At 43.3% G+C, this 12,921-nt stretch overlaps 1 protein-coding gene across 2 annotated transcripts in view; it reads right to left on the reverse strand.

Moving 5' to 3' along the window:
- HSD17B4 (hydroxysteroid 17-beta dehydrogenase 4) overlaps positions 1-12,921 on the reverse strand; it is a 429,215-nt gene that overhangs the window by 54,685 nt on the left and 361,609 nt on the right. For both annotated transcript variants that reach the window (XM_077462215.1, XM_077462216.1), the window contains exon 21: positions 9,273-9,362. In XM_077462215.1, coding sequence (XP_077318341.1) covers positions 9,273-9,362 — 90 coding nt within the window. The remainder of the gene's footprint in view (positions 1-9,272; positions 9,363-12,921) is intronic.

Here is a 12,921-nt window from a genome sequence, read left to right on the forward strand (position 1 = left end):
GATTTTTTAAAAAAATTCAAAAATGTTACAAGTAAAAATGATTAATTTATACTATTTTCTATATTATTTATACATTTTATAAGACTGCTTTTTTGGACCTGCAATCATTTCAAATATATATGGCCCTCATATCAAAAAGTTGAGACCTCGAAACTATACAATATAATATATATATATAATAATACTATAGTATTATTAGTAATACAACAGGCAAGGGGGACATGTGAAGAAACACATATGCCATCTGGAATTTAATCACTTCCTGTTCAGGTCATTTCTGACATTCTTCTACATGTAAAAATCAGCATTTTTAAAAAGAATTATACATTTTTAAGCAGAGGCCCTAGAGAATAAAATCGTATGTATTGCATATTATGTCACACGATTTTTGTGCAAAAACACAATATAAAGCCCAATTGTTTTGTAAAATATAAAAGATGTTATGCTGCGTTAATATCAAAAATTTTAAATTGCGTATGATTGTGTGCCATTAAAACACGGTACCTTAAAGTCTTCACAGACGAAGCCTTTATAAATTAATAGTTTAGAGCAGTGTTTCTCAAATCCAGTCCTCAGGCCCCCCCAACAGGTCATGTTTTCAGGATTTCCCTCAGATGAAATGGCTGTGGTAATTGCTAAGGCAGTGAAACTTATCAAATCACCTGTGAAAAATAATGGAAAACCTGAAAACATGACCTGTTGGGGGGGCCTGAGGACTGGATTTGAGAAACACTGGTTTAGAGTAATAAAGCAGTTTTTGGAGCTAAAATGATTTCTCTTGCTCTGACGGTCTCGGCGATAGCTCACATGTGTGGTGTGATCGCTGCTTACATATGCGTGTGGGACCGAAGCATGCATTCGCCATTGTGTGTGAGCACTTTTCATCATTTATTAATTCAAAAAAATGTAAACAACATACCTTTATTTTTTTAAATGATCTTTATTGCTATAAGGACTCTTTCATGTGGCTGGTCTGCCTGATGGAGTCTGCTTTTCTCAGCGGGGGATCGATTCGCTGGACACGCAGATGACAGGTTTGTCTCCACTCACTGTGCAGAGATGGACCTGTCAGAGCCCTGCTCTCCTCTATAGGAAAATCGTATGAAAATGAACCGCCTGTCCGTTTTCATACGATCCGCCAGGCGGATGTAAAATAGAGTTTCCATCCATCTGGATTTCACACACAGGATCGGATAGCAGTGGGTGTCAGTGCACATGTCAGCGCTGACATCTGCTGCCCCATAGAAGTGAATGGAGGGTCTGATCAGGTCCCATGTGAAGGGACCGTACAAGGAATAAACCATCCCTTGTGATAGCGTGGGTTGTAAAAGTTCCTATTTATGGAGAGGTCTGGGGTCCATTAGATCTCTCCTCAGGCTTCCAAAACATCAGATCAAACAGAGTTACATTTAATTTAATGCTTTCATGAGCCAGCAATGGAGTAATGGCTTGTTTACAAGAGACCAGAGCTGGAAGTGACAAAATCCTTGTTCGCCACTTCCGGTTTCTGACATCACAGTGAGAAGCACAACATCACTTCCTCTCACTGTGTCTGGAACTGGATTGCTGCTGGTGGCATACTTAGCAGGTTCCCAGATTGCACAGGAGAGCCCTGTGAAGGCAGCGATGGGAAAAGTAATCCAGCTGCTCAAATTGCTTTTAATTGAAAGAGAACCGCTGGGGCTAAAAAACGATACTGTAGCTGCAGCCATGATCCCAGTATACCCACTTCAACCTTCGGCCGTTTATAAACAGGAAGTGGTTAATAAGCATATCACATGCTGTTCAAATAACCTGACTTACCTTATAAAGAAGAGGTCATAACGTGCCCTCCAAACTTATTTAAGGGAAGGTGAGGTTTAATTTGCCTTAATTACTAGCACAAAAACAGGATGGAGATCATATCATTGCACATAGCTTTATTACACAGATCTATTCAGTCTCCACAAAGTCAGCTCTCATTACGTCATGTTAGCTTTCAGTACACTATTGCTGCCAGTCAGACACAATCAATCATCGAAGAGTCACATGACATTGAATCTAGCATACATTTGTGGAACATCTCCCTATATTATACAGTAAGCATAGTTTAAAAGGTTTTGTGGGTCAAGTACCCTGCCCCCTAGCAAATACTGGCACACAATGATTTTTTAAAAACAAAATCAAAAAAGAAAATCGTATTCTTTTATTTGAATGTTAACCATTTATACTATTTTATATATTATTTATACATTTTATAAGACCTACACATGGGTTACTCCACATAGCTGTACATTGGAAGTGAATTTTGACCTTTTTTTACTGTGTGACCTTAGAAACCCAACTGCTTTCTACCAGTTCTGAATGCACACTGATGGAAAATGGCATAAACACTAGATATGACTGCAATGAGTTTCCACCAATTAAACAGATCATGTGTAACCCTAGGACATAACAATAGCATCCACTTTGCCCTTAAAATGGCAGATTAGTCCTCGAGTTTCAATGTGTTAATGGTGACACAATTACAACAGAGCTTTATTGAATTGTTAGTCATGTATCTTGCAGCGCTGTGCTGAAAAAGCAAAACAGGATAACAAGAAGACAGAAGAGGAATCGATGGGGACTTCTAACAGACATGTCTATTTTTCTTTTTAAATAAATTGTGTTACACAGAGTAATGTAACACCAGTGACAACAGTATCGATGCTCTGCCTTTCCCCTGTAAACATAATAACAAATCAATATGGCAAGATAGAATTCAATTGCACTTTTATGCTTGCATTAATGTCTACCTTGTGGTTTCTAGGACCAAAACAATCAGCTGTTCATCTGAGATCTAACTACTACAAGCAGTACAGGTGAGGAAATGTGGGGATTTTATATGATCTGTTTAGCTAGGCTGGCCATACAAGAGAAAATCACTCATAACAGTCAAGAGGTAAGAGATCTGTTTGCCACAACAGGTTGTAAATGTTGCTCAATCCACAATAAGAAATTCTAATACTGGCACATGCTCAATTTTGCTTGCCCTGGACATCTAACCATACCAAAAGCCCAACTCCAGGCAAAATTAGTACCCTCAGCCAGGTCTCTTTTTGACACTGTTTCCACTGGCTGGTCCCCTTCACTTCCCTCAGACTGATGTTGCTCTTATTCTGGGTCCTGAGAGAACTCCTCTGCTAAATGGGAATAATCAAAGGCACAGACAGTGACATGGACACCCTGAAGAAGGACCCATCCAGAAAGTAAACAGAGTAAAGGAACCCGGGACTGGAGGACCACATGACCGACTTAAATCTGGATTCTGAAAGGTTTATTTTTCTTAACCCAGCAATCAGAGAGGGGGTAAGGGCATATACTCCAGTATAAATGTAACAGCCCCCCCCCCCCCCCCCCCGGGTTACAATTATACTGTAGTTGAAATTTAAAGCAGAATTAAAATATGTTGAAGTCCATGAAACTACACATGGCACTGTTACTTCTTAAACTTTGAACTAAATAATTTACATTGTATTCTGCCCACCATGTGGCTAGTCCTTCACAGCCTCTTTGAATCTTGAGAGGGATGACAGCAGATGAACATGACATCACAAATTGGAATAAGTAGGGTAGAATTGGTAGGGGCTACACTGATGTATGCAGCATCATCCTCAGGAAGGCAGAGTAAAGATCATGATCTTGGCGTTTGGCAGCTAGAACAGATGCAGGCAGAAGTCATAGAGCACATAGGGTGCTACTGCTAGGAAGAAACTTTTGCAATTATACATCAATGTATATTTCCCAAACTGTCTTCCAGGACAGGGTATGAGATGTAGGCACCTTGTACCTGGGTTCTGGAGGCATCTGTTTCTCTAGCCATCATTTTCTTCCATCCAAAACCTTTACCTACCTCACTCCTGTGGGAGCAGCTGGTAGATTGGTTCTCTGCTAGATTGCCCTCCAAGACCCCCCAGATGGGAAGAAGGTGGCTTGGTTCCCTCTCTCCTTCTGTGACTGGTGAAGGCCATGTCTGGAAATGGCACACCCCCTTGACAGGGACCAGCATGGGCAGTATGGGTTTCCAGTCTGGGTGCATGCATTGTAGGGAACTTTTTGCGCTTGTGGCCTGACTGCGCTGCTTTTGGACAAGATAATGCATGGAAGACACTTTCAGGCACTGGAGGATCTGGCTCCAAGTCTCATTCTCAGTGCAGGGGAAGGGCCGGCTAGTGCCTTATGGGCAGTAATGGTTGTCAGGACACTATAGGTGGAGTAACCAATATTGCAAGTTGGATTCTTCAATGCTGACTCCAGCTCATGCAGGTACAGGTGCCCTTAGCACCAGGAGTACTCCACATTCCTAGAGAACACTCTAAAGCAGGGGTCTCAAACAGGCGGCCCTCCAGCTGCTGCGAAACTACAAGTCCCATGAGGCATTGCAAGGCTGACAGTTATAAGTATAACTTCCCATAGGCAGAGGCATGATGGGACTTGTAGTTTCACAACAGCTGGAGGGCCGCCAGTTTGAGACCCCTGCTCTAAAGTATTGGGTGCTGCAGCAACCATCAGCTGGAGACTGGATCAGAAAGCCACACTGAGGAGATTTGCCAGCACAACACGGATCATCAAGTAGAGACCAAAGAGTTTTCATTGAAGCATGATCACATTACAAAAAAAAAAAAAAGGTCATGATCAGAGTCACGCATGACCCCTTTGTCAGGCAATTGGCACCAGCAGGACACAGGTAAGCTGGAGGTTGCTGTATCTACTTGCTTTTACTTGTACTGTTTCCCAGTTTTTTTTTTTATCTAGCTTGTAATGTTTGTCACCTGGGGCCCCTTGGTGTTGGGCTTAACAACTTGACCTCCGGAAGATTTACCCCCCTTCATGACTAGGCCATTTTTTGCGATAGGACACTGCATTACTTTAACAATTGTGCGGGCATGAGATGCTGTACTCAAACAAAATGTATGTCCTTTTCCCCCCACAAATAGAGTGTTCTTTTGGTGGAATTTGATCACCAATGAGGTTATTTTTTGTGCTAGAAAACAAAAAAATAAATCAAATTTCTTCATCAATTTAGACCAATATGTATGCTGCTACGTATTTTTGGTTAAAAAAATCCTAAGCAGCATATATTGATCGGTTTAAGCAAAAGATATAGTGTCTACAAACCATGGATATTTTTTGTTGTTGCTGGTAATGGTAGCGATCAGGGACTTATAGCGGGACTGCGATATTGCAGCGGACAGTTGGGACACTGACACTTTTTGGGGAAGGAAAGGTGTAAAACAGGGACGAACAAAGCATTAACCGTGTGCCTAGCCAGTATTGTTGCACTGTGTGGGAGGTGATTTTACTAGGGAAAGGCATGGATCCATGTTCCTGCTTTACAGGAACACAGGATCCATGCCTTCTGTACTGACAGAACTGCTATCTGCCTTGTTTACATAGGCTGATCACCATTCTGGCTCTCTGCCTAATGATCAGTGGGGGCTGGCGGACATTGAGTCCATGGTACACGCAGGTCAGCTCCTGATGTTTAATCACATCGGAAGCGTGTCGCTAGTGGCGTGCATGCGCACCCCAGAACCAAAAGTTCTGCATCACGTACCTAGTACATTATCCAGCACAGCAGTGCCACCTTGTATATCTACATTGTACTGGCAGAAAGTGGTTAATGTGGCAGGGCACTGTTTGGCTTCCCATTTCTAGGGCTTTGAAGGGGGAGTTTGGGGGTCCTGACTGATTTTTTTCTCTTAAATGAGTAACTTAACATATTAGTTCCTTAGAGAGGAGGAGGTATCTGGCAGTGCTTGTAGCAACCTCCACTACAGTAACAGAGGGGCTGACCTCTACCTTCCAATCTTTGGATGTGTCTTGGTAGATACGAGACCCCTGACCAACCCGATCAGGGCCAAAATCCACTACTCCTGTGCTGTCAGCATCCATATATATATGGTGTGCTGAACTTGTGCAACTTTTAAGGGGAACGCAGTAGATAAAATCAAGGATATTTCAAGGAAAATAGTCTGTTTTTGTATACTAGAATTTATTAGAGCTTAATCACTTGCCGACTGCGCACTGTAGTTCTACTGCTACAGTGTGGGCCAGCTGTGGCAAATCATGTATATATAAACGATTTTTGCATTTCTGGGTAACGCTCACCCGGCTGCACGGTCACTGGCTCCAGTGTGTAAATAACACAGAGCTCTCTTAACAGTGGTGATGTACCAGTTTTTGTTTCCCTGAAAAGTGGGGAATAGAAAACCAGCACATCCCTTAGTAAAAGCACCACACAGTAAACAGTATACACATAGCTAGGCACACATTTAACCCTTTAATTGCCTCAGATGTTAACCCCTTCCCAGCCAGTGTCATTACTACAGCGTCAGTGTATATTATTAGCACTGTATTAGTGTCGGTAACAGTTTCACCCCAACATCAATTAGGCTCGGTTCACACAGGGGCGACTCCGATCCGACTTCAGGTCGCCCCTAGTCGCCTCAGGTCGGACAACAGTTAAAAATCAATGTAAGTGAATGAGAGCCGTCTTAATGCACGCTACTGAAGTCGCTCCGACTTCAAAAGAAGTTCCTGTACTACTTGAATCCGACTTGTACCCATTGATTTCAATGGAGGTCGCCTTCAAGTCGGATCTCTGTATATACGGAGGCGACTTTGACAGAATTATTAGCTCTGAAGGGGGAACTCCACGCCAAATTTATTTAAAAAATTTAGTGTGGGTTCCCCCTCCGAGAGCATACCAGGCCCTTAGGTCTGGTATGGATTCCAAGGGGAACCCCCTACGCCGAAAAAACGGCGTGGGGGTCCCCCCCAGATCCATACCAGACCCTTATCCGAGCACGCTACCCGGCCGGCCAGGAAAGGAGGGGCGAGCGAGCGCCCCCCTCCTGAGCCGTACCAGGCCGCGTGCCCTCAACATGGGGGGGTGCCTTGGGGGAGGGGGTGCGTGCTGCCCCCCCACCCCAAAGCACCTTGTCCCCATGTTGATGAGGACAAGGGCCTCTTCCCGACAACCCTGGCCGTTGGTTGTCGGGGTCTGCGGGCGGGGGGCTTATCAGAATCCGGGAGCCCCCTTTAATAAGGGGGCCCCCGGATACCGGCCCCCCACCCTATGTGAATGAGTATGGGGTACAATGTACCCCTACCCATTCACCTGTAAAATAAAGTACAAAAAAAAACACAACACACAAGATGCGGCGGCCCGGCAGAAGAACCGAAGAGGGGGACAAGACCCCCGAAGTCGGAAGAAGAGGGCATCGGCGAGGAAGAAAGCCGGGCTCCTCCGCTAGTAAAAGAGCTAGAAGAAGATAGCGGAGGAGTCCGGCGAGAAGACCCCCGAAGACGGAAGACCCCCGGAGCTGTGCAATAAACTATTTTATCTTGTGTGTTGTGTTTTGGCTGCCTCACAGGTTGGATGTTTTGCTGGGTCACATATAGCTCAGGCCTCACATACATAGTTTATGGCCCTCCAGGCAAATCTTCCTTCCTTCCCATAAAACGTCACATTGCAGGCACAGTATTATTTTTTTTTAATAATCTGTCTTAGATCAATCATTTGCTAAAACTCAGCACCCCTAAACCGTTCGATCATAATACAATTTTAATAGAGATGAGAGATCAACCAATCTTTCTGCATTTATCCAACAATTCAAGACATTTTCAACATACCGTATATACTTGAGTATAGGCCGACCCGAATATAAGCCGAGGCCCCCAATTTACCCCCAAAAAAACTGGCAAACTTATTGACTCGTGTATAAGCCGAGGGTGAGACATGCCTGTCCATCCCTGTGTGTGTGTCCGTCCATCCCTGTGTGTGTGTCCGTCCATCCCTGTGTGTGTGTCCGTCCATCCCTGTGTGTGTGTCCGTCCATCCCTGTGTGTGTGTCCGTCCATCCCTGTGTGTCCGTCCATCCCTGTGTGTCCGTCCATCCATCCCTGTGTGTGTGTGTGTGTCCATCCATCCATCCCTGTGTGTCTCCATCCATCCATCCATCCCTGTGTGTGTGTGTCTCCATCCATCCATCCATCCATCCCTGTGTGTGTGTGTCTCCATCCATCCATCCATCCCTGTGTGTGTGTGTATCCATGTGTGTGTGTATCCGTGTGTGTGTGTGTGTGTGTGTGTGTGTGTGTGTGTGTGTGTGTGTGTGTGTGTGTGTGTGTGTGTGTGTGTGTGTGTGTGTGTGTGTGTGTGTGTGTGTGTGTGTGTGTGTGTGTGTGTGTGTCCAGCCTACCTGTGTCCCGAGCCTCCGTCCCGTGCCTTGCCTCCTTGCCTCCGTGCCTTGCCGCCGTGCCTTGCCTCCGTCCCGTCCCGTGCCTTGCCTTGCCTCCGTCCCGTGCCCTCTTCGTCGGCGCCTCGGCGGCCATTGTAAAATTCAAAAGCTGCGCCGCCGCCTTCGCCTGTGATAGGCGGAACACTGAATTTCCCAGCAGCCTGTGTTCCGCCTATCACGTACATCGTATCATCCTCGTCCGTAGTACGAGGATGATACGATGTCCGTGATAGGCGGAACACAGGCTGCTGGGAAATTCAGTGTTCCGCCTATCACAGGCGAAGGCGGAGCCGGAGGCGCGGCTTTTGAATTATAGAATGGCCGCTGTCTGTCTGCTCGACACGCTGATCGAGCGGGCAGACAGCGATGACTCGAGTATAAGCCGAGGGGGGCACTTTCAGCCTCAAAAAAGAGGCTGAAAATCTCGGCTTATACTCGAGTATATACGGTATGTGTATTTCTCTTTATTTGTACCATCCATCAAAAGAAAATGATTCATTGTAGATCAAAGGGAGCTTGTTATCTCACGCTGGGGCAGCGGGTCAGGTAACAGTAAAGCTCCGCTAGTTTTAGCGGTGCTTTTCGACCGCTAGCGGGGTGCTTTTAATCCCCGCTAGCAGCCGAAGGGGTTAAAAGTGCCTGTGTTGCGGTGCATCGGAAGTGCTCCCCATTCTTTCCAATGGAGCGGGCCAGTTTAGGAGCAGTGTATACAGCGCTCCCAAACTGCCCCAAAGATGCTGCTTGCAGGAAAATTTTCCCCATTCTGCAAGCGCACCGCTCCAGTGTGAACGCATGTGGGCTTTCACACTGGGGAGGCATGAGAGGCAGTTTTCAGGCGCTATTTTTAGCACCAAAATGCCTGAAAACTGCCTCAGTGTGAAAGGGGTTTTAGATGCCCCTCTCCTAGGCATAGCCTTACATCCTTTAACAATCTGCAGCTTTATTTAATTATCAAACTCTTCTACTTGCAGCACATAATAGTTATGAACTTCCACTCATTATCCTTACCTGAACCGCATCTCTGGACTGCACATTACTAACAGTTGATGTAAGGTCTACATAGGCCCCCGCGATGGCAATCTCACCAGTCTCCTTGACCTGAAAAGAAGGAACAGCTCGGTAACTTTTCTGCATAGCAGTCCTTAAGGATTCTCAAGTAAGAAAAAGAACATTTCAAGTCACTTTATCTTAGCTGTAGTCATCTTCCTTGACATTTCATGACATGTGTCATCCAGTCCACACTGAGATCAATAAGTCTGATCCCTTGCTGGATCACACTGACATCACTCAGTGGTATAAAAGGTCAAATGTCTTTCAAACATCTTTAATGATTTGTTCTCAAAATTAAGCTGTGTCTATATAAATTTCACTGTTTAGTGAAACTTTCTCTATAAATTGCACTGTTTAGTGAAACTTTCTCTACTTTGTGCTATAAAAAAAAAAAAAAAAAAAAAAAATACCATGGTTAATCAGGAATATTAAAATGAAGGTAAAAAAAAAAAAAAAAAAGTATAAAGATATAGGGTTCTAGTTGTAAATATATTCACAAAAGAATTACATAGCTATCACCCAGGACTCACATATTTTCCAATATATAATAATATTTGATAGAAAAAATGTTTTTACCTTGATTTGAAGTTATGTGAGAACATTGATGCCTATACCACCCACTGTAACACAGCATATATGCATCTATTATATTATCACCTACACATATTAAGCCATTTTGGGCTTGAAAATACAACAGGTGTACTAGATGTATACTAAAAACTCTGGTCTACCAGTAAATCAAGATATTAAATTAGTCTATGTATGTGTTGAAATCCTACATACAGTTATTATGTTTAGCTATACACTTGCAATGGAAGAGCAGCAAACATGCAGTTTGACACCCTGGAAGAAAAAGGTATGCGCTCACCCTCTCCACCACATGCCCTTGCAATTTACCAACGGTCAAATGCTAAATCGCCTTTCACAACCTTTTCACGCTTGAGGAACCCGTGAAAAATATGTCAGGTCTTATTGGAACTACGGAAATAATCCTTTGATCTACAGCTCATGGGACAGAAGTGTAACCAGACAGACAAAATAATCAATAAAAGCATAAATTAAAAAAAAAGGAAACTAAGGCTAGTGATACACATAGGGGTGTATTTAAAAAAAAAAAAATAAAAAAAAAAATCATAGCAATTTGTCCTGTGAAAGTGCATGTAGGTTCATTCTGTGTGATTGGGGCAAAAAAAAATATTAGACTATTTTTTGTTCTGGATAAATGACTTTCATGGATTTAAAATCAGAAATGACCACATCGCCCCATTAGATGGTACTAAATATCTTCGGTATTTCCTATAATACTTACCACCATCTAGCAGCCAACTGTAGTATTTTCTGTTTTAGCATTCAATCTAAATTTTTTTTTTTTGTATTTTACTGGTTTCATAACATCCTGGTCAGAATCAGACTTTTGAGTTGCAGTAAAACGTGCATTACTGGACGTGCCCAGTGCGGGCTGAGCCACTTGGTTCACTGTCTTATTCTCTTTGAAAACTCACCAAGACTTTTTTTTTTTTTTATAGGAAACTAAGGAAAAAAAAAGTGCATTACTGCAACAGGAAGCACCACATTTGCAGTGCCATTCATTGTAAATAGCTGTGCACTGCACATATAAAAAAACGTCAGGTGTGGTTAAAGAGGAAGTAAACCCTGATGAGTTTACTTCCTCTTTCATTCCCATTTCATTTCCTGCATAATGGACTACTATGCATCGCATAGTAGTCCATTATGTGTCACTTACCTGACACAGGAGCCAGCGATGTCACCGCTGTCCCCTGTAGTCCAACGCATCCATCTTTTCGGTGGGTCTCGCTGCTCCGCCGCTGTCATTCGGCGTAGCCGCGATGACATCACTCCCGCGCATGCGCACGGGAGCCGCCACACGCGGCATATTCGCCGTTGACGGTGCCACGCTCAGTGTGCCTGCGCCGTAGACAGTGGTGCCTGTTTTTCGGCAAATAGCTCCTAAACCGTGTAGGTTTAGGAGATATTTCTTGGACCTACAGGTAAGCCTTAATCTAGGCTTACCTGTAGGTCAAAGTGTGTTGTAAGGGTTTACAACCACTTTAAATGTGGGTGTGTTAGTACTAGCTATTGAATACTCAACGCTAATATACATTAGTGTAATTAAAGTGGTTGTAAACCCCGTACTACCACTTGTACCTACAGGGAGACCTATATTAAAGCTTACCTGTAGATACCGTGAATATTTCCTAAACTTACACCGTTTAGGAGACATTCACTGTATCCACATGTGCCGACACCATTGGCACATGCGCACTGAAGAAACGGCTCGCTCGTGCCATTTCTTCAGTAGCTGTGCCGTGTCTGGTGGCTCCCACTCGCATGCCGTCATTGCGGCTCTGGCCAAACACAGCGCCGGAGCCTGCAAATCCGGAAATAACTCCGAGAGACATGTCGCCTGTCACATCGGTGTACGGGGACCGCCGAAACAGTATTCATAATAATGAGCTAGTATGTGATGCATATTAGCTCATTATGCCTTTGTCTTGCAGGATTTTTTATTTTTTGAAGAGTTTACAATCACTTTAAAGGAAATGTCTAATTACATTGTATATATTCATTATTATAAATTAGTAACCATAATTTAAGGAATTTATGTGGACCTGAACTCAAAAAGTGAAGACTTGCTATATTATAGGGAACATCTAGAATCCCGCAAACTTCCTCCTAAAATATCTACATCACAGATCCCAGGAGGCAGTTTGCGAGATCTTGTCAAAACGCAGACACACTGCTAGGTCTCCTTTATATTACTACTAGGGATCCCAGCTGTTTTTTTGTAAAATTATGTGATTCTCACCTAGGCAAGGATACAGGACTGAAATAAAAAGAGGTATTTCTTTGTATGTGTTTTTTTTTCTGCATCTGTGTATAGGGGTGAGGAAAAGGCAGGAGGGTACCTATGGAGTAATAAGGTCTGCCTTAAGGCTTCACAGGAGTCATTTCTGCAAATGGCTTAGTAAGTACTACAACATAAATGACGTGTATTCATTACACTACCATAGGTTAGTGAATCTATAGCTAGATTTATTTCTCCAATTATACAGATCAAATGGATTTATTGTTCTGAATCCAATCCAATAGTCACACTACTGAATAAAAGATTGATAGTTATGTCTCTCTGTTACAGAAGATCACAACACAATGTCTTCAGCTCTACTCTTCTTTGATATCGAATTACTTAACATTGCCGCCTTGGACTGAAGGGATTCATTTTTTAAAAGTGAACCGTATATGAATGCCATTGAAAATACAGAACAAAGTGTATCTAAACCCAAAAACAAAAATGTAATATATTGCAGCTTACCACTCCTTGGACTTGGTGGCGGCTTTAGTTTTCTGTTTAGGTTTTTTTTTTACCCTTTATTTTCACCTGGTAACCTGGCCAATAACACAACCCAACAATGGGTGGCTCCTCTGGCAGTGGAGCAGCAATGAAGATACCTGCAGACAGCAGCACTGCCTGGAGAAGGCAGTATTGGATGGACTACTAGTTTTAAAAAGACTTTAGGTAAGTGACTAACAGATCAAAACTGAACTCCAGCTAACACTTAAACATTTACAGCAATAACTTTTATCC

The sequence above is a fragment of the Lithobates pipiens genome, unplaced genomic scaffold (genome assembly GCF_037356315.1).
Source record: "Lithobates pipiens isolate NorthernLeopardFrog02 unplaced genomic scaffold, aLitPip1_a1.2 Scaffold_3, whole genome shotgun sequence".
Lineage (NCBI taxonomy): Eukaryota > Metazoa > Chordata > Amphibia > Anura > Ranidae > Lithobates > Lithobates pipiens.